Source organism: Onychostoma macrolepis, chromosome 01 (assembly GCF_012432095.1).
Source record: "Onychostoma macrolepis isolate SWU-2019 chromosome 01, ASM1243209v1, whole genome shotgun sequence".
NCBI lineage: Eukaryota > Metazoa > Chordata > Actinopteri > Cypriniformes > Cyprinidae > Onychostoma > Onychostoma macrolepis.
Genome location: NC_081155.1, coordinates 7,258,781 through 7,280,195, shown reverse-complemented (window position 1 = coordinate 7,280,195; position 21,415 = coordinate 7,258,781). Strand labels below are relative to the sequence as shown.

The 21,415-nt window shown below is 35.6% G+C and overlaps 3 protein-coding genes across 6 annotated transcripts in view; 2 read left to right on the top strand and 1 right to left on the bottom strand.

Annotated features, from left to right (window-relative positions):
- Positions 1-380: 380 nt before the first annotated feature.
- Positions 381-6,367, top strand: LOC131520866 (B-cell receptor CD22-like). The gene is made up of 11 exons (XM_058745420.1): positions 381-875; positions 1,015-1,084; positions 1,743-2,087; positions 2,186-2,434; positions 2,651-2,905; positions 3,079-3,327; positions 3,803-3,893; positions 4,234-4,279; positions 5,556-5,633; positions 5,706-5,771; positions 5,849-6,367. Exons 1-11 carry the CDS (start codon positions 861-863, stop codon positions 5,870-5,872), a joined length of 1,488 nt encoding a protein of 495 aa, XP_058601403.1. The 5' UTR covers positions 381-860; the 3' UTR covers positions 5,873-6,367.
- The window catches only part of LOC131521913 (uncharacterized), a 43,036-nt gene continuing 23,803 nt past the window's right edge, over positions 2,183-21,415 (bottom strand). For 2 of the 4 annotated variants that reach the window (XM_058747093.1, XM_058747241.1), the window contains one exon: positions 12,925-14,697. The gene's annotated coding sequence lies outside the window, so the exon portion shown is untranslated. Of the gene's footprint in view, positions 2,204-2,637; positions 2,747-12,924; positions 14,698-20,006; positions 20,127-21,415 lie in introns of those variants that run through there. The other 2 variants (XR_009266424.1, XR_009266418.1) reach the window with 2 other exon arrangements.
- The window catches only part of LOC131520667 (B-cell receptor CD22-like), a 28,835-nt gene continuing 27,222 nt past the window's right edge, over positions 19,803-21,415 (top strand). Inside the window, exon 1 of the mRNA XM_058745124.1 lies at positions 19,803-19,846. Coding sequence (XP_058601107.1) covers positions 19,804-19,846 — 43 coding nt within the window. The 5' untranslated portion in view covers position 19,803. The remainder of the gene's footprint in view (positions 19,847-21,415) is intronic.

The following is a 21,415-nucleotide window of genomic DNA, read 5'->3' as shown; positions in this document are numbered from 1 at the left end:
ACCAGCCTCTGAAAAGCAAAGCGGCCTATATCAGGGATCCTCAAATCTGGCTCATGAGACCCACTTTCCTGAGTTTAGCTCCAACTTTGATTAATCTCACCCATCTGTGATTTTCTAATGATCCGTGATGATGACATTTTCACTTAGAATTTATATATATATATATATATATATATATATACACAGAATTTCAGAAAAAAATAAAACTTTTCATATTTTTGCTAATAAAATATTGTTACAGTTTTATAAAATCAATTTACAAAAAAAAAAAAAAATGCTTTTATATTATTTAAGTTTAACTGTCATTAAAATATAATGCACAATTAAAACAGAAAACACTTATTTTGAGAACAATAAAACAGAATTGGGGGGGGGGGGATTACAACTAAACCATTAAACAAAATCCAGAAAATTAAAACATAAAAAATGTAATCTAGAAATATTAAACATAATCCAGAAAAGTAAATGTATTTCCAGTCAAATGGAAGTCCAGTGGCATCTAACAGTAGGCTATAAATTGTAGTAAGCATATGCTTGATCAGCGTAAATCACGTGATACAATAATCAAAGATGTCCAGCAGGGGGCGACAGACAAAAGAGGAAAAAGAGTTTCCTGTTTCTGAGTGCAAAAACATCACAAGTGTGAAATATCCAGAAGAAAGTCTGGATACACACCCTGTTCTCTAAACATCTTCAGTAAATGTTAGATTTAGTCCAGTGATGTTGTTCTCTTGTTGAAGGTGGGACTGATATTTCAAATGCTGGACTTTAAGAAAAAATAGTAACCACAAATAGTCCATCAGTCTTGAGCTAAAAGTGCATGTGTTAAAACAGTCAGTCATTTGGTTGCTGTTGATCTGATGAGCTTCAACACGGTAAGACATACACACTCGTACAATGAAAACTGATGATTATTGCACACATACATGTCTTAACATAAGAAATAGTAAGAATAGGGTGAAGTACGTACAGTACAAGTTATGACTATAAGTGCTGATTAATGCTGTATTATAGATATATGTTCTGCTGATGTCGGTCAGAATGGCTCCTCGTCTTCCTCTGATCGTTCTGCTCATGATTCACGGTGAGTCTCTGTTATATTCACATAACAAACACTTTATGGCCTCACAGTGAGCGGCGGATGAGCACTTTCTTCTGTCCTGTACTCACATATTTCCTTTCAAACAGGAAGGACTTGTACCTTTAATAAATATCCAATAGTCTTTTGTTATTTGCTAGTCAGTGTCAGGTGGTTCAGGAGGAACGTGCTCATTGTTCAGAGCATCTGATTGGAGAAAAATCACTAACAGCAGATAATGAATATTTTCAGATCATGCTCTCAGAAGTAAATGCTAAATATTTATTGTGTCAAAGGAGTTCACAAGATGACGTCAGATCTGATAGACATGATCTAAAAGTCAGAAAACTCTCAATTGGATGTCATTGGGTATTTAATAAATCAAGTTTGATCAAGTCTTATTATTTGTTTTTCATTATTTGATAGTGCAGTTTCTCTTTTCATTTCTTTTGTCTCTGTGCTTTTACTTCTGCTTTTCTGCAACACCCTTCATAAAAGCTGATGATGAACTTCACATCATTTATCACTCAATAGATGCTGTGAAAATTAGCTCATATTTACAGTAATGAGTTGCTATTTTAAAATAATAAAAAAGTAGCATGTGTTTGTGGTCTGTTGTAACTGATAAAACAACATTTTCATCCAGATGAATTCTGTGTTTCAGGGGTTTCTGGTGCTGGTTTGGGTGTGAGTTACAGTCATTCACACATCTGTGCACTAAAGAACTCATCAGTGATAATGAGCTGCACTTATACATACCCTACTGGACATAAGATCAAGAAAGTGTTCTGGACCAAAGGACCTGTAAAGGGTGTAGAGCCTCCAGATCTGTCTGAGGACCCTGAATACAGTCAGAGGCTTCAGTATCTGGGAGATAAACAGCAGAACTGCACCATCAGACTGAGTCATGTGACACAGAAAGATGCACACATGTACTGTTTCAGATTCATCACTGATAAACCTGATGCCGTATGGATTGGTCGTCCAGGAGTGACTCTTACTGTCACAGGTGACTTTGATGAGGTTTCACTCTTCTTCTGTGCATTATGTTGAATAATAATCAGTGTATGACAGCAGCACTAGATATAATGTGTGTGTTGTGTTCAGATCTTCAGGTGGAGTCTCCTAAGAGAGTGACAGAGGGAGATTCAGTCCGTCTGACATGTAAAAGCAGCTGCGCTCTGACTGACGGAGCAACATTCATCTGGTACAGAAACTCACAGCCATTAACTGAGAGAAGAGACAGAAACAATCAACTCCTGCTGCAGTCAGTCAGAAGAGAGGATGCAGGCAGATATAGCTGTGCTGTACATGGACACACTTACATCTCTCCTGCTGCTCATCTCAGTGTCACGTGTGAGTACAGACTGAGTTTCCCTCCTTAAAGTTGTCTTTGAAAAGCCAGCAGAGTTTAGAAATATGTCTCTAATAAAAGGTCAGTAGGTTTTGTGGTAGTCGGGATGTTGAAAAGGAAATTGTTTTCAAATGCAGGACGTTGTCAATGGATACAAATACCTGTATAATACACAGAGTATACCATAAATCTTTAACTCTTTTACCTGACACCTGTAGATCCTCCAGTGAATCATGTGCTCTCCATCAGTCCATCTGGTGAAATAGTGGAGGGAGATTCAGTGACTCTGAGCTGCAGCAGTGATTCAAACCCACCTGCAGAAATCAGCTGGTTTAAAGGAGGAACGATTGTAGGATCTGGAAGAATCTACAGCATCTCAAACATCAGCTCTGATCACAGTGGAGAATACAAGTGCAAGTCCAGAAATAAACATGGAGAGAAATACTCTGATGCTGTGACTTTAAACATCATGTGTGAGTTTATTAATCATATTTTTATATTTAATATATTTCACCAGACAGCTGTAGATCCTCCAGTGAGTCCTATGTTCTCCATCAGTTCAACGGGTGAAGTAATGATGGTTGATTCATAAGTCTGAAGTCAAATGTACTTTGATTGTTAATGATTTTGTATTTTTCTGTTTTAGATCCTCCAAGAAGCGTCTCAGTGTTCATAAATGGATCTGGTGAAATAGTGGAGGGAGATTCAGTGACTCTGATCTGCAGCAGTGATTCAAACCCACCTGCTCTGAACTTCAGCTGGTTTAAGGAGAATCAAAGCTCAGCTGTTGGATCTGGACAGAGTTTCAGTGCACTACAGAGTGGACGCTTCTACTGTGAGGCTCACAATCAACATGGATCTCAGAGATCAGATGCTGTTACTGTCACTGTTATGTGTGAGTCTATTACAAACACAAGATGCTGATTCTCCATTTTGATCATTTTGATTCCTATTACTAATTTAAAAAATATGTAAAAGGTATATCTTATCATTGTTGTTAGATGCACCAAATAGTGTCTTAGTGACTTTAAACATCATCTGTGAGTTTTATGAATAATATTCTATATTTCAACCAGTTACACTCAAGCGATGCCATAGAAGAACCATTTTTGGTTCCACAAAGAACAATTCAGTCAAAGGTTCTTTAAAGAACCATCTCTTTCTTACCTTTTTATAATCTGAAGAAGGTTCTTCAGATGTTAAAGGTTCTTTATGGAACCATTTAGACAATAAAAGGTTCTTCTGTGCTATGGCATCGTGAAGCACCTTTATTTTTAAGAGTGTACAGCTGTTTGCTTCCTTATTTGTCAGTATATTTTGTCATATCTAGTCCTGTTAATCATTTGGTGTGTATTTGTGTGTTTGATCAGTCAGATGTTTCTCATCTGTTGCTGTTGCTGTTGCTGCTGCTGTTGGTGTTTTACTCGGTGGAGCATCAGGTGCTTCTGTGATGTACATTTGGTAAGACATTCCTTTCAAAAATAACTGATGTTTGCAGTGTTAATTTATTACATTTAGGCTAAGTGTTGGGTTTAAGTAAATTATATTTGTTTACCACACATGCATGTATAACAGTTAAAAACTGCAGCTATTCCAGTAGGAGGTGTGTGATTTTATAAATGAATCTGGGAACATTTCTGAACAACATTATTGTAAAAACATGTCACTTAACATACATTTAAAGTCTTTCAAGTCCTGAATATCTTCAGGTGTGTGATTGAATTGAGGGTAACGTCCCGCCAACATCACATCAAATTAGGACATGTAATATATAAACTCTTATTTTTATTTTTTTCTTCAGTCTTAATAAAAGGATGAACAGAAGATCTGCTATGAAGGAGTCTGTGGTGAGTTGATCAGATATATTTTATATAGTCTATAGTTCTGGATCATGTAAAAAGTTCCTCTAAAGCAGAGGTTTTCAATTCCAGTCCCAGGGTACCACTGCTCTGTGCATTTTGTATGTCTTCCTTATTTAAGTGGGGCAGTCATGGCCTAATGGTTAGAGAGTCAGACGTGTAACCCAAAGGTTTTGTGTGTGTGTGTGTGTGTGTGTGTGTGTGTTGGTAAATTCAGAGCACAAATTCAGAGTATTGCTTTCCTTCCCTTTCCTGATTCAGTTAATTAGGAGGGAGATCCATGAACTGAACCAAGGGCGTCACATAAGAGAGACATACAAAATGTGCATAGCAGGGGTACACTAGGACTGGAATTAAGAACCACTGTTGTACACGTTAAAGTCAGCAGTCAGACCTGGGGCCCGTTTCAGAAACTAGGCCTCTGCCTTCTTGCTGTCGACTGAGTACAAGTCAGTAGTTAATTTTATTACTCTAATTAAGAAATGTAACAGGTTGGATTAGAGATTATTTAATCATGTGAAAAGAGTGATAGACTATGTGGAAAAAGCCGCAGCGCATTGAAATAGACACTGAATGATATTTAATGTTTGTAAAGTCATTTAGCCTACACCCATGAACCTTTCATGCTTAAAGCTTTACCTTGATTGAATTGTGTTTTTATACTTCATTTTAGTTTCTTTTTCTGTCTTTTTTTGGCCATGGGATACCATTACAATAAATATTAGTTCAATAATTTACAGTTTTCACCTCTGATCTTATAAGTTATTGACAGTTATTAAGAATCAAAGTTACACATTGACTCGGAAGTACGTGAACATCTTTTTGGCGGGAGCTGTTGCCATGGTGAATCATAATTTCGGAGCTCCACTGATCCTGACTTTTCATAGTCGTGGTGCACGTGTCAACCTACTCAGAGTTGAGTAAACTAACACAATTCAGCCGTTCTGAGTTTCCCATCTCACGGTAAGTCAACTCTGAGTTCAAGTTTAAACTCAGAGTTGGTTGAACCTCTTTATTGAAACGGGCCCCAGGAGTGTCAAACTCAGTTCCTGAAGGACTGCAGAGTTTAGTTCCAACCTTAATTAAACACACATACCATCTAGTTTTCAAATAAGCTTGAAGGACTTGATTGGCTGGATCAGGTGTGTTTAATTAGGATTGAATCTAAACTCTGCAGGACACTGGCCCTCCAGGTGCTGAGTTTGACACGAGTTAGACTATCAGATTTAACACATGAACTCACAATGTTTGCGTCTCTCTGTAGATCTCTGATCCCAATGAAGACACATATACAGCTCTTGAGCTCAAGTCCACGACCTCTGACCTGTACGACACGCTCTCAGTAAGTGATACGTCAAAATCAGATCATCTTCACAGATGATCACATGACTGATCTCTCGCTCTCTTCACACAGACCGTTCATCCCAGACCTCCTGGAGACTCCTGCACGACTCTTGATCCTAAACATGAGAATCCATCAGTAAGTGTCTGAACCTGCAGCTCTTCTCAATATAATCAATAAACTCTCTTCAGTTCTTCATCTGATTGTTTGTTCAGATCAACAGGAAGATGCTGCAGTGAGAGGCGGAGCACAAAGCAACCAATCCTGAGCTCTGTGGGCGGAGCCACAGATGATTGACAGTGATCATTAGCGATCAATGAAGCATTTGTTATAGTTTAGGAAAGATAATGTAACAGTTGAATTAAATGAATGTTATTGTACATACATATAAATATAAATGTTAATGTGAATTAAGCTCACTGTTTTTAAATACATTCTCCTACAATGTTTCATTTGTGCAGCTTCACAATTGACAATGTATTATTTTATGGTGCTCAATATTATCAGCTTCTGTTTTTTGTGTTTCTGTAACTTTCTCTTTAAGTGATCAGTTTTATTTGTGATCGTGTTTGTTCAAACTCTCAAACTACCAGCAGAGGTCACCATCTCCTGCTACTGACCTCAACATTAATGTGCATCAGCTGTACATCACTATTATTCATCTTCATGTTGTTTTTTCCAAAACTGTGTTCAAAGTCCTTAATATGTTTGTATTATAATTATGAACGCATCCATTCAGCATCTGCTCTGATTTCTTCAGTCTATAGGGTAAATAATATGATATAAAAAAGGACAGCATAATCTTATGGCAGGGTTATTGAGATGATGATGATGATGATGATAATAATAATAATAAACCTGTTATAAAACAACAATGGTAGATAGATGACCTCACTAAACAGACATTCACCAAAACAATAACAAACTGTATACAATACAACAGCCTAAGACACTTCAGATCATTATGTCAATACACTTCATTAACTTGAGTCACAAAATCTCTCCACCAACACAATAATGAAGACTAAATCTAAGCTAGTTGTTATTTTGATGGTTGAAAATAATTTATTTCAATAACTTTACAAAAGTTTGCCAATGCTGACAGTAGACATAACGACTGCTATTCACTTCAGATAATAGTGCAAAATGTAACTTGGCTTGCCTATTAATATGCTAACAGAGCAAAGTGGAAACTAGTTTAGAGACTGGCACCTTTAAAGGGCTTTCTTACATCCATGGCATTTTGCTTGATAAGCATTGTTTACATGCATCTTAGTTTCTAAGATCTCTCTATGTGTATAACAGTTACACCAGTGGAAAGTTCCTGTAAACCATATACAAGTGATTGTGTGAGACTGACCACATATGAGGTCTGAATGCGTAGGTGTTTGTTGTCAGGATGTCAGATGAATTTCCTGCCTGGTTTTCTCTGCACACAGTGCAAAAATACCAACTAACCTTCATAATGTGAGTGAAATCGCCAGTAGAAACGTGCACTTACAAAACAAGTAATTGATATAATTTTTACTTAGATTCTAACAACATCAATGCATGAAATTAAAAGAATGACTAATACTTTATTCATTTTCTTGTAAACATGCCTTTTTGTCCGTCAGAATGGCACTGAGAGGTTTTATTCAAAATGAATGACTTTTTTTAGACTATGTAATGTTGTTTTATATATATTACATGTTACACAAGAGTTGTGCTCTTGTTAAGTAGAGAGGAAAAATACCGCCACTGGGCACGGTTAACCACACAAAGTCCATCGGTTTTAAACTAAAGTGCATGTGTTAAAACAGTCAGTCATTTGGCTGCTGTTGATCTGATGAGCTTCAACACGGTAAGACAAACACACTTTTACTTCAATGAAAACTGATGATTATTTCTATAGATCATAGCTCATAAAACACACACTGTAAAAAATGATTGTGATTTTAACAGTAAAAAACTGTAAAATACCACAGTAATAACCTGTTAAATGATTAAGAGTAAGTTTCCTTACTATATACAGTGAATAACTGTAATAGATCTAACCTTTGTTTTCGAGAAAGTAGCCTCAGAGTCAACACTCATAGACTGTGTCTGAAACCACTCCCTACACCCTCATTCACTAGTCCTACATTACTTCACTATATAGTCCACTAGACAGAGTGATTGAGAACATATGAGTGAATTCAGACACTGATGAACACCTGCTGTTAACAAACACAATCACTGAAGGAAAGAACAAGAAACAAAACTACAACTGACATACAGCCACAGCCTTAAATGAAATCAACTGAAATAAAACAGCAGAGGATGATTAAACAACTCCACAAACAGCATTACCAGCTCCACTTGTGACTAACCAGTTTGACTTCATTTCTGTCATATATCTATGAATTAACAGAGGTTTATATTTTATTTCAAATGTTTTGTTTGACCTCACCATCTTGGTGATCGGTGTTTGCTTTAGTTATGCTCTTGACCCTTGACTCTTTAAAATTAGTTTTTTTTTGGCTGTTGTAACTGTGTTTGTAGAGCACATTTATTATGACAAGAAAAGCCAAGAGAAATTGTAGTTAAGTAGTTTTGGTTAAAACTTAAACGCGGTGGTCATCGTCAGTTAGTGTCAAGCAATATGGGTGATTTGTAATTATCTTCACATTGTTTATGGTAGTAATATTACTCTACAAATTAAACTGACAAACCATGAAAAAAATTTAAAAACCTTTTATTCACAAAACCTTCAGAGTTACAGCACCATTTAGAAACACAGACATCAGGAATCAGCACATGAACCTCAACAATGGTGACTATTAATAATAAAAAAAACAATTCATGCAGCAAAGCATGCTGGGTGCCAGTACAAAACTCCCAGCATGCACTGCAGCATGAATAAATTATGCAGCTGAATGTTCTTAATATTTTCTTTATTTGCTTTTATTTTGGTGTTGTTTTTGTTGTTACTTTTCAGTAGACTGATTTGTGATGTTCAGAGTTGAACCGTTTTTAAAAAAATTTTATATCATTTTTGATTGTCACCAATTTTGAGATTCATATGCCGATTGCTGATGTCTGTGTGTGTTTAAGTTCTGCCATAGTTCAGTACATTCATTTGTGCATATTCTGGTTAGAGCTGTTTCACAACATTTGATTGCTGTAGTATCAGTGGAGCAATTAACATATTACATGTTTAATAAGAGACTTAACACGGGATAATCAATTAATTAAACTAGATCATGTTGGTGTTGACATCACAAAAATCAGTCTCCAGATGATGATAGATTTGTTTGGTGTTTTTGCTTTAAAAACTGTGCTTAATAAACACAGCTAATTAAAAGCAAGCAAACAAAACCAATGTTAAAGTCACGATTCAAGATCCCAACTAAAGCATGCACTGATCGCCAATATGGTGACTTCAAATGAAAGTACAACAACTAAAATCTCAATAAGAGCTTTTGTACACATATGACATAAATAAAGTAAAAGTGGTTAGTAATAAGATGCTGGTGTGGAGTTGTTTAATCACCCTCTTCTGAAATCTTGAGAGATTTCATGTGTTTTATTTCAGTTGATTTCATCTTGGCTTTAGCTGTAAGTTTTGTTTCTCTGCTCTTGTTTCTCGTTCCTTCAATGATTCTACTTGTTAACAGCAGGTGTTCATCAATAAACTCAATCCTAATTTAATTAGTCACTTAATTCTCTCATTAATTCATCACTGCTTCAGTGTTACTTCAACACTCTGTAGTGTGGACACATAGAAGTGCTCTTTAAAACTGAGGATTTTGCTGTGGGATTAAAGGGGTTAAATGTGTGAGATGACAAAACATACTGTGAAACGTAATTTTAACAGAAATATACCATGAATTTAATTTACGGAAGCAAACTGAAAAAACAGTAGATTACTGGCAACCACAGCTGCCGGTATTTCACCGTAAAATCAAGACAAAAAACAGCAAAATACTGTAAACCTAACAGTCAACTTCCTGTTGTGTTTTGTGGGTCACCATTGTGCTGGAGAGTAGAGCCTGTGTTTAAGTCAAGGACGGACAGAGAGACACTGACGTTATGCTGCATGTTGTTTTATTTAAAGGCAGTAACTGTGTAGTTACTGATGTAATGAGAACGTTTTTGCTAGTTTTGATCATGTATGTGTGCTGCTGTTATTTGCAAGAGATTTGAATTGATGACTTTGCATAAATCAGTAAGATTTTCTTCATGGATTTAAACAAAATAGTTCTCAATACTCTCATACTCACATTACATAAACATTATAAATATTAGTCTATAAACAAATGGCAGTTGGATAATTTAAGCGTAGTCGGTTTCTGCAAATAAAATGAGTTAACTAAAAGGTTTGTGTATTAACATTGTATCAGTTAATGAGATACGGTTTTTCACTGTAAATTTAAACAGTTCTGTAAATCCTAAAATTTAGCTACCGTATTTTTCACGGTAAAATTCTGGCAACCACAGCTGCCGGTATTTTTCCGTAAATTTAACAGATTTTTTTTTACAGTGCATGATTCCTGACATGAGAAATATCTTCTGTTCATCTCAATGATCAGTTACACACTGATGTTGTGCATTAATAATCTTCAGATGTGCAAAGATCTTACTAACACTAAGAGCTGTTTAGGGTGATGGACATATACTGTTTATGAGTGTATAAATGCTGATTAATGCTGTATTATAGATATATTTTCTGCTGATGTCGGTCAGAATGGCTCCTCGTCTTCCTTTGATCTTTCTGATCATGATTCATGGTGAGTCTCTGGTACATTACAAACATTGAAAATAAATTTTATCTGATTTTAAAGACTCTATCATGAGTGATTAACAAGCCCAGCCCTGTGTTTATATATCACCTTTTGAAACACTAATGAAGTCATTAAGTGTTTAATAAAATGTTATTTCATTTAAAGTTTATTTCTGCAACAGCCTTTTTACAATTTATTAAGAATTTCACACTGAGATCATTTAACACTTTTCTGTGTTTTAGGGGTTTATACTCATTATGGTTGGCATGTGAGTTTCAGTCCTTCACGCATCTGTGCACTAAAGCACTCATCAGTGATAATGAGCTGCACTTACACATACCCACCTAAATATCGAATCATGAAAGTGTTCTGGACCAAAGGACCGGTAATAAAGGGTCTAGAGCCTCCAGATCTGTCTGAGGACCCTGAATACAGTCAGAGGCTTCAGTATCTGGGAGATGAACAGCAGAACTGCACCATCAGACTGAGTCATGTGACACAGAAAGATTCACGCATGTACTGTTTCAGATTCATTTCTGATATACTTGGAGGACACTGGACTGGCGTTCCAGGAGTGATTCTTACTGTCACAGGTAACATTCATTAGGGTTCATTCTTATTCTTATTCAACCAGTCATGCTGTGGGACAAGCTCAAATTTCACTGGAAAATCTGAAGTGAAGCAATCATTTCATAAATCAAAATCTACATAGCATGTGATAGAAAATTGCTGTTTTCAATTTGTTAAAGGAGTGGTTGATTGCGATTTCACTTTTTTAATGTTAGTTAGTGTGTTATGTTTCTGTTTGAGCATAAACAATATCTGCAGTAAGTTGCAGCACTGAAAGTTCAATGCAAACGGAGATATCTATGTCTTTTAAAATTCTGGCAGTTTTAGGTGGGGTGAGGCCATGTTGTGCTGCTTTAGAGAAGAGGAACAGAAAACTAGGAGTGCATGTAAAAATCTATTCGGTAACACTTTATTTTACGGTTACACCTATTAGTTGCTTATTAGCATGCATATTACTAGAATATTAGCCATGTATTAGTGCTAATTAAGCACATATTAATGCCTTATTCTACATGACCTTATTCTACATCCCTAATCCTACCCATTACCTAAACTTAACAACTACCTTACTAACTATTAATAAGCAGCTAATTAAGAATTTACTGAGGGAAAAGTCGTAGTTAACAAGTGTTACCTATTCTAAAGCGTTACCATCTATTCATGGATCGCGATTCTGTCTTCTAACAATTCTAATGGATTCAAGTCAAGTCACCATTATTTGTATAGCACTTTTTACAAAGCAAATTGTGTCAAAGCAGCTTTACAGTATTTAGACGGGAAAAGTGTGACATTCCAACTTTTCTATGTCAATTTGGCGCTTCTGAATCAGCGACTGTAAATATTTTGATATTAGTTCAAGTATTTGCTATTGACTGTTCAAATGCAGAGTTTTGTGCGTAACGCGTCGTGTGTGTGTGTGTGCTGCAAATACATATAAGCATCATCACATTATTGTAAGGGGCGTTACACTTCCGACGCATACTTGTGGTGTTCGGCCAATCACAATGCACTGGGCCAGTTGGCCAATCAGGGCAGACTGAACTTGTCGGAAGGAGGGGCTTTGAATAAAACGGCCGTTTGAGAGGGGTGGCGCATAGAGGACCTACAATAATGTACAGTATTTGAAAAATAGTGTTTTTTTTTTTTTTGCATTAAAGCATGTCAACATATTCTGTTTCACCAAATACACAAAATAATGATCTTTAAAATAACATCATATGACCCCTTTAAATTATTTGGTTCAGTCGCAATGACTCATTTATTAACAGTGACTTACAGCCACCTACTGGCAGTTTTAATTTCACATTTAAAGTATCTTTTCATTTAAAAAAATAATAATTTTAAATAGCAGTATTCAATGTTTTATGTTTAAAATATCAAAACAGCATTAATGCATTTGTAACTGCAGGTTAAATGCATTCCTTTCCTGCATTAAGTGTGTAAATGCATCTAAATGCCACTTCTAATGCAGCTTCTGTGTTTTCTCTGCATTGCAAAGATTAATTTAGTCAATACTGATTTAATTTGCTTGGTAACAGCCCAACTGACGTATTATTCTAATTGACTGATTCAATTTAAGAATTTGACTGAAAAGATGATGCACACTTTTAGAAAAAAGGGCTTTATAAAGGTAAAAATGCCCATAAAAGGTAAAAAATAAATTTAAACTTATTGGAAAATATGAATTTATATCACTGCTATGAACTGATTACCACACAGAATATGCAGAATATCAAAAACTTTAGGAGTCAGCTGTCCACGGTAGTCCTTAAGATATCAGCACAATAACACACTCAGCAAAATATCGTCTAATTATCGTTATTGATAAAATCTCAGAAAATATTGGGTTACACTTTATTTTGATAGTTCACTTTAGACATTCTACTAACTATAAGTAACTTTGTAACTACATGTCAACCAGTTCTCATTCATTTGCAACTACATGTCTACTAACTCTCAGTAGCGTAGGTTTAGGGTTAGTAGAATAAGTTTACATATACTTGCAAAGTTTCTCATAGTCAGTATGTTGTATGTTGTGGACCCATCAAAATAAAGTGTTAAAGATATTAAGCAGACAGTCTACTAATACTCTAATGACTGCTAGTTGACATGTAGTTGCAAATTTACTTACTGTTAGTAGAATGTCTAAAGTGGACTATCAAAATAAAGTGTTACCAAATATTGAGATATATTATTTGTCAATATCGCACACCCCTAATATATTTAACTGATCCACCATCTGATCTGGATACGGACTGGATCTGGGTGGCTATGGTGACTTCGGAATAAGAATGAAACAGACTAATATTAGCGATTACAAGTACATTAGGTGTTATGGGAAGTGTTCCCAGATCCGGTTGACCTAATTAATACAGCCTAATATCACGCGATAATCAGTGACATCACACCATTCTCATACGGTGATCCTCACAGTGTGAGTAATATTGAGCTCATTGTGAACCCAAAATGTTGAGCAGGTTGAGAGGAGGCAGCTCAAATATCAGTCGCTGGGGGACATTCTGCTTCCTGTTTCTCAACACTATCACAGAGATATCACAGTGCTCTCACATGATGAGCTCATGAGTGCACGCCCAGCTAACAGATTTCTGTTATAAGAACCTTCTCCAAACATACAACTGACTTCCAGACACAGCCTTCGATGAAATCAACTGAAATAAAAGACATTAAATCTCTCATGATCTCAGCAGAGAATGATTAAACAACTCCACAAACAGCATCACCTGCTCATTACTAACCAGACTGACTTTATTTTTGACATCTACAAAAGCACTTATTGAGAATTATATGTTTTATTGTTTCGTTTGTTGTTACCATCAAAGTGATTAGTGTTTGCTTTAGTTGGGCTCTTGACCCTTGACTTTATAACATTATATTTTTTTGGGCTGCTGTAACTGTGTTTGTAAAGCACATTTGTTATGGCAAGTAACACCAAAAAGAGACTGCAACCAGGTGATATTGGTTTGTTGATGTTAACAAAATCATCACCTAGATTCAGTCTTTGTGAGATGTTATGTCTGAACTCTTTAATTATAACAGCTTTTTGATTATACAGTATAGGGTCATACAGTGTAATAATTTATGAATGATTTTAAAAGCATAAGTCACAAACATTTTGAACTACTGTGTCATTTAAACACAAAGAGAGACATCAAGAATCGGTGTATGAATCTCAACAATGGTGACAATCAAAATCTTCATGCTGCAATGCATGCTGGGTACCTAGTCTCGATTTTCACTCGTTCCTTAAGCAGGTATCATTGTTCATTACCACAGCAAACTCTTGCCCTTTTGTGCACATTATTGCTTCACATGTGACTGAAACATGAAAAGCATCAAGATCCCAGAAAAAAAAAAAAAAGTGTATGTTGGACTAAAAAAAAAAAATACTTTGATTAACTTTGGCTTTTTCTTCCAGTGTTTCGTAAAATGCATATATTGTTAAATAAAATTGACCAATTGTCTAAATATTATATATTTAATATTATGATTTTTTGCTTATATTATCTCCTCATATTTTGTTCTGTCTCTGTAGATCTCTGATCCCAATGAAGACACATACACAGCTCTTGAGCTCAAGTCCATGACCTCTGACCTGTATGACACACTCTCAGTAAGTGAGATGTCAAAATCAGATCATCTTCACAGATGATCACATGACTGATCTCTCGCTCTCTTCACACAGACCGTTCATCCCAGACCTCCTGGAGACTTCTGCACGACTCTTGATCCTAAACATGAGAATCCATCAGTAAGTGTCTGAACCTGCAGCTCTTCTCAATATAATCAATAAACTCTCTTCAGTTCTTCATCTGATTGTGTGTTCAGATCAACAGGAAGATGCTGCAGTGAGAGGCGGAGCACAAAAGAACCAATCCTGAGCTATGTAGGCGGAGCCACATATATGATTGACAGTGATCATTAGTGAAGAGTCAGTGAAGCATTTCATTTGTTTATACACAGCAAAATCTCCGGTGTCAAATTAACACCGCTCGGTGTCTATATGTGTCCACAATACAGTGTTAAAAGTAACATTGAAGCAGTGTTAAAGTTAATGAGGTAATTAAGAGATTCATTGAGTGATGTTTGGCCATTATTGAAAACACTTGATGTTAACAAGCAGAATCACCAAAGAAGAAAATCACGTTTTAAAGTCACCATTATAGTGGTCAGTGTTTACTTTAGTTGGGCTCTTGTCTTGACACATTAACTTGAACACTGCTTCAGTGTTACTTTTAACACTTTGTAGCGTGGAGCCATATAGATACTGAGCAGTATTAATTTGACACTGGGGATTTTGCTGTGTAGTTGAAAAAAAAAAAACAGGATGTAAGAGTGGACATAAATGAAGAAGCTGGTGAATTGTTGTTGTGTAAATATGTACTGTTAAAATTAAGTCAGCAGAGCAAAACACTTAAAGTGATGTTCATTGGTGGGATACCTGCTGACTGCTTCCTTATTGTACAAATAATTCCTGCTTTTAAATCATAATTGATCATTTTACCCTGATATACTAAATAAAATCATAATTGTGCAGCTTCACAATAAACAGTGTATCATTTTATTTTATCAAATTGCTCAATATTATCAGCTTCTATTATTCTGTCGTTATAGTGTTTCTGTAATTTTCCCTTTAAGTAATTCACATTGAGACATTTAATAGACATCTGATGTCACATCTGATAGGAAACGTCCTATAGTCATATTGCAGATGAGCAAACACACTAAAACATACGTCTTGAAGATGTAAATGCAGATGTCAAATAGACGTCTCTGTGATGTGCGTGTGCTATCAGAGATTGATGAGCATCAGCCATAAATCACCATTATTCACCTTCATGCGTATGTTGTTTTATCCTGTACTGTGTTAAAAGTCAGAGGTGTAAAGTCCAGGAGTCAGAAAGTAAAAGTCCTGCCATATGTTTATTCCACCCATGAACTCAGCAGCTGATTTCATCAGAGGAGGAACCAAGTCATTAGGTGTGTTTGACTTGAAGCGGCGCTGCGCAGAATGATCAGTCCATGACATCAAAGTACCACGAGAGCGATTCGAAAGCATCAGAATCCGTCGGCTCTCTTATCGCTCTTGCGGTACTTTGATGTCATTCACTGATCATTCTGCGCAGCACCGCTTCAAGTCAAACACACCTATTCCTTTCAAGTCACAAGCAAGTCTCAAGTCAAATCTCAAGTCCTCAAAGAGTTAAAGTTAATGAGATAATTAAGTGACTAATTAAATGATGATTGTGCATTAGTGATGAACACCTGCTGTTTTTGAGAATCACAGAGGATCAGATGTTGATGTTTTATTGGTTAAAATGATGCCACCATCATGGAGATCAGTGTTTGCTTTAGTTGGGCTCTTGACCCTTGACTTCCTGCGTTAGATATTTCGGTAACACTTTAGAAGACTGATCCTTAATTAATCAATAAGTACACATGAACAAGTGACTAATGCACTCTTAACATTGTAGTAACTACTATTACCTAACAAGAAACTCGGATTGTTGATTTAGTAAGTAATAGTGCTCAGTTGAAACTGGTAGTTCACTATTAGCTAATATATATATATATATATATATATATATATATATATCCTGGAGAACAACTAAAACTACTGTATACAGGTTCATAATTAATGAGAATTATGCATAATGTATAATTAATTCTAAAATGAAGATCATGGTAACCCAATGACTCAAGAATTATGAAATTCTTCTAAAGAAACTACTAATTACTTGGATCAGTATTCTAAAGTAAAAAGTATCATAAATTCCTAATATTGACTGACGTCATTGCAAGCTTTTGAATATATGTAAGGTTTTGGATAGTAATGACTCATGTGTTACTACATCCTTGTGAAGAAACTACTAATTATTTGGATCAGTATTCTAAAGTGAAGATCACGGTAACCCACTAGTAATGATTTAAGTGTTACCGAATCTAGCTAAATAAATTACTAACCAAAACCTTAAAAAAAACTAAAAAGATTACAATGACTTCAGTAAGTACTAGGGAGTTATCACGATCTTCACTTTAGAATATTGATCCAAAAAATTAGTAATTTCTTTAGAAGGATGTAGTAACACCTGGATAATTACTATCCAATACTTTACAAAACTCTCAAAAGATTACAATTATTTCAGTCATTACTAGGGAGTTATCATGATCTTCACTTTAGAATACTGATCCAAATGATTAGTAATTCCTTCAAAAGAATTTGGTAATACTTGCGTCATTACTAGTGGGTTACCATGACCTTTACTTTAGAATTAATTATACATTATGCATTATTCATATTAATTATGAACCTGTACACAGCAGTTCTTAGTGGTTACTGGGGAGGTATGAAAAAATAATAGTTACTGATTACCTAATAGTGAACTACCACATTCGACTAAGCAATATTACTTACCAATTCATTAACCAGAGTTTCTTGTTAGTTACTAGTAGTTAGAGTGCTAATATTGTGTTACTCATGTACTCATTAATGATGGAACAGTATTCTAAAGTGTTACCGATCTTTCTTTGTAGCAATGCCTGTGGTGTTGTACAGTGAGAAGATATTGGCTGTTTTGATACGATGAGATGGTGATTATCAGGCACTGATACACGCATTTTTTTTTTCTTTTTCATTTATATTTTTAGATTTTGAATAACCAACCCCGTGACACTACAGCATGCATGGAAAGTGTTGCTCTAACAGCTACAATGAATTATTTTTAAAACCACTTTATACAGTGTATAAAAATATGTGAACTCTTGTACTAGCTAGACACACACAGACATCAAGAACAAGCATATGAATCTCAACAATGGTGACAATCAACAAAATTTATCATGCTGCAATGCATGCTGGGTAACACTATAGTAAAACTCCCATCATGCACTGTGGCATGAATAATTATTATCACCACCAGTGTTGGAGTAATGCGTTACAAAAGTAAAGCATTACAGTAATTGATTACTTTTTGTTGTAACACAGTAGTGTAAAGCATTACTAATCTATTTTCAGTAATATTTTACTTGATACATGTTCAGTAACGCTTGTGTTACAACGCAATTTTAGCCCAAAATTTAATTGTAAAAAGAAAAAAGACCACAAGACATTAGCAAATCAAAAATGCTGCAGGTAAGTTCTATTTCCTGTTTGTGGTCAGTAAATAGCTGCGTGTGGTGTCCAAGTTTGTAGATAAAGACTAAGCAAGGACAGCTTCTGATTTATTTTCATTCATCTTTCTCTCGCTGGTGGAACTTTGCATTGTGTGACGCAGTCCAGTGAAGGTGTGTTTAGGGCAGGTTTTACAGGAGTGCCGCGAGGCTACTGGCCCGACACTGGAAACGCGGCATGATTTTGGCCTCTGTGCTCAAGGTCCGAGGCTATCATCCCGGCCCGGCTCGCTGTAAGCTCTGCAGTACATTTTCTCATTTTAGAATGTTAAGTTATTTTAGTGAAAGTAACTCAAAAGTAATACAGGAGTCATGTAACACATTACAACTCTGAGAAAGTAATATTGTAAGGTAAGGAATTACTTTTAAATAACAGTAACAAGTACTCTATTACAATTTGGAAGTAACTTGCACAACACTGATCACCACTGTTGAGGAACGTATGATAAGTGTTCATGTCTAAAACCCTGAGCTAATACAGTTATTAACTTTAACTCTTTGAGGACTTGGGTTTTGACTTGAGATTGCTTGCGACTTTAAATAAATGATTTGCTTCTTTCTCTGGTGAAATCAGCTGCTGAGTTCATGGGTGGAATAAACATATGGCAGGGCTTTTACTTTCTGATTCCTGGACTACCCATCTCTGATAATAATTCATAAATTCTGATCCATTTCTGAATCTCCTCTGGTTTATTCAGTCTTGCTTTAATGCTCTTTACCTAATTATTATTTTAATGTGTTTGCTTGTGTTTCCTGCTTCAGGATGCATTTTTATTAAGAAAATTTAAATGATATTTAAATCTGTTATTTGAATATCAATTCTGATTGGCCGGTTTTGTAATGAGGTGAGTTTATTCTTAGTGAAATAAAAAGACACCTTTCTACACAAGTTCTGCACATTAGTAAGTAAATGTTAAATTAAACTGGCTCTAACCATTGCTGCTGTACGGAAAAGAGAATCACGTGATACAATAATCAAAGATGTCCAGCAGGGGCGACAGACAAATGAGGAAAAAGATTCTCTCTTTCTGAATAATAAAAAAAAAAAAGTCAACTAACCTTCAAAATTATTGTGAAATATCCAGCAAAATGTCTGGTTACACAATCCAGTTCTCTAAACATCTTGAGTAAATATTTTTAAATTAACTTAAGAAAAATAATGATTTTTATTATTTTTTTATAGTTTTATTTCAGTAATGTTGTTCTCTTGTTGGGGGAGGGGCACTAATATTTCCGCTGCTGAGCTTTAAAAAGAAGTGTTAACCACACATAGCCAGTAAAGCTAAAGTGGCATGTGTTCAAAAAATAAAATTTGGCTGCTGTTGATCTGATGAGCTTCAACACGGTAAGACATACACACTCGTACTTCAATGAAAACTGATGATTATTACTCACATAACACATGTCTTTAACATGAGAAATGTTAGCCCTGTTGAATAAACCGCTTATGCTGGTTAGGTATGTTTTCATGTGCAGGTTGAGCAACTAGCTCCTGATCAGAACCAGCTATAACCAGCTCATGACCAGCTGCCATGCTTCAAAACATACCTAACCAGCATATGCTGTTTTTATAAACAGGGAAGAATATGTACATACAGTACAAGTTATGACTATAAGTGCTGATTAATGCTGTATTATAGATATATGTTCTGCTGATGTAGGTCAGAATGGCTCCTCGTCTTCCTCTGATCGTTCTGCTCATGATTCATAGTGAGTCTATGTTATATTCACATTACAAACACTCTGATGTTTTTATTTAAAGGGGTGGTTTACTGTTTTTTTTCTAGGCCTGATTGTGTTTATGGGGTGCAGTCTAACGTGCTCATGCTTTGTTTAAAAAAAAAAAACATTATTTTTTCATATAATTTACCTTTATTCCACACCGCTCCAAGTACTCCAGAGTGCAATCTGGACGATGGGGCGGGGTGACACATTGAGGTGGGGTGACACATGTCGCTCGGCGGATCGGTGGTTAGCATGAAACTGGTTCCTTCGACAAAAAACCAATAGGATTTTTCCATAGGCTTTTGGATTATCGCAAAAAATAAGCTCTGTGTTCAACCATAGTTCATGAAACTTACACGTTTTGTCCATCAAGATAATCTTGACAAGAAAATATAACTTTGACGAATTTTGAAGCCGAAATAAAAGCACCAGAACTGAAAAGCTAAACTTAGGCTATAAACGAACTACAGCACCACCGTCGCTCGCCTTCAGCGTCACCACCACCGCGCTCTCGAGACCTGTTTCAAGCTTATTTTTAACATGTTCAGTGAAGGATTTACTCTGTTTATGAATTTTAATCCACGCTACAGGAACCGGTTCATTAATAAATACAAAACTAGAGACAAACTAAAACTGAAATGAGACATTAGTAATAAATAGTATAGTGAGTAAATGAATTAATCATAACTAAAGGACATTTAAAGCACGTATTTCTGTACATTTCGAAATAAGCTGCATTAAAAGTCAATAAATCCTTGATTAATATGAATATTTAAATAAAAACGTATCCCCATGTATTTAAATAACAGCAGAGTGAGCGAGTTTTTGGATATGGTAAGATTAAACTTATTTAGTGAACAAAGTACCACATTTCAGCTCTCATTTTGTTAGGATTGGTACACAAAATGTTATTTTATCCGTGCTTCAAGGAAATCCTCAATCTATGTTTTCTAACCGCTTCATGTGGCCGCAAACATTTAATTTTTACATGCCTTTAAGCAATATGCATCATTAAAGTTTAACTTTCACCACGTTAAGCCGGCAAATGTGGTGTTTACATGTAATAATCGTAATATGCGTTTACCTTATGGTGCGGAGAGTCTCCGTGTCAGTAAAGCGATAAAACGAGCATCTTCCCTCTGAAAACGTGTGTCGCATTTCAGGGGCAAAGCAAAAAAAACAGCATCGAACAACAATATAAAATGCTGTAAACTATTCATTGGTTATCCTAAAATGAATTGAATTACAAATTATACTACAACTGGAAAATACTGCATATTGATAAACTGTTCGGCGTGATGACGTTTAATGTCTCCGACAGCGTCTGTAGTCCCATTTAGCAACCGTCTTTTTTAAGAAACATAACAGCTTAAAAAAAATCACGAGTGGGGTGTAACTGGTGTGTTTTATGTCATAGAATAAAACGTGAAAGTATCTTGAGCCTGTGTGAACCACGGACCTTATTTTAGGGATTTAACCAAAATCCCATTCAAAAAACCCATTGACTCTGGGACGTTGGAACCGGAAGCGCTAAAATGCTAACTCGCTTCCGGG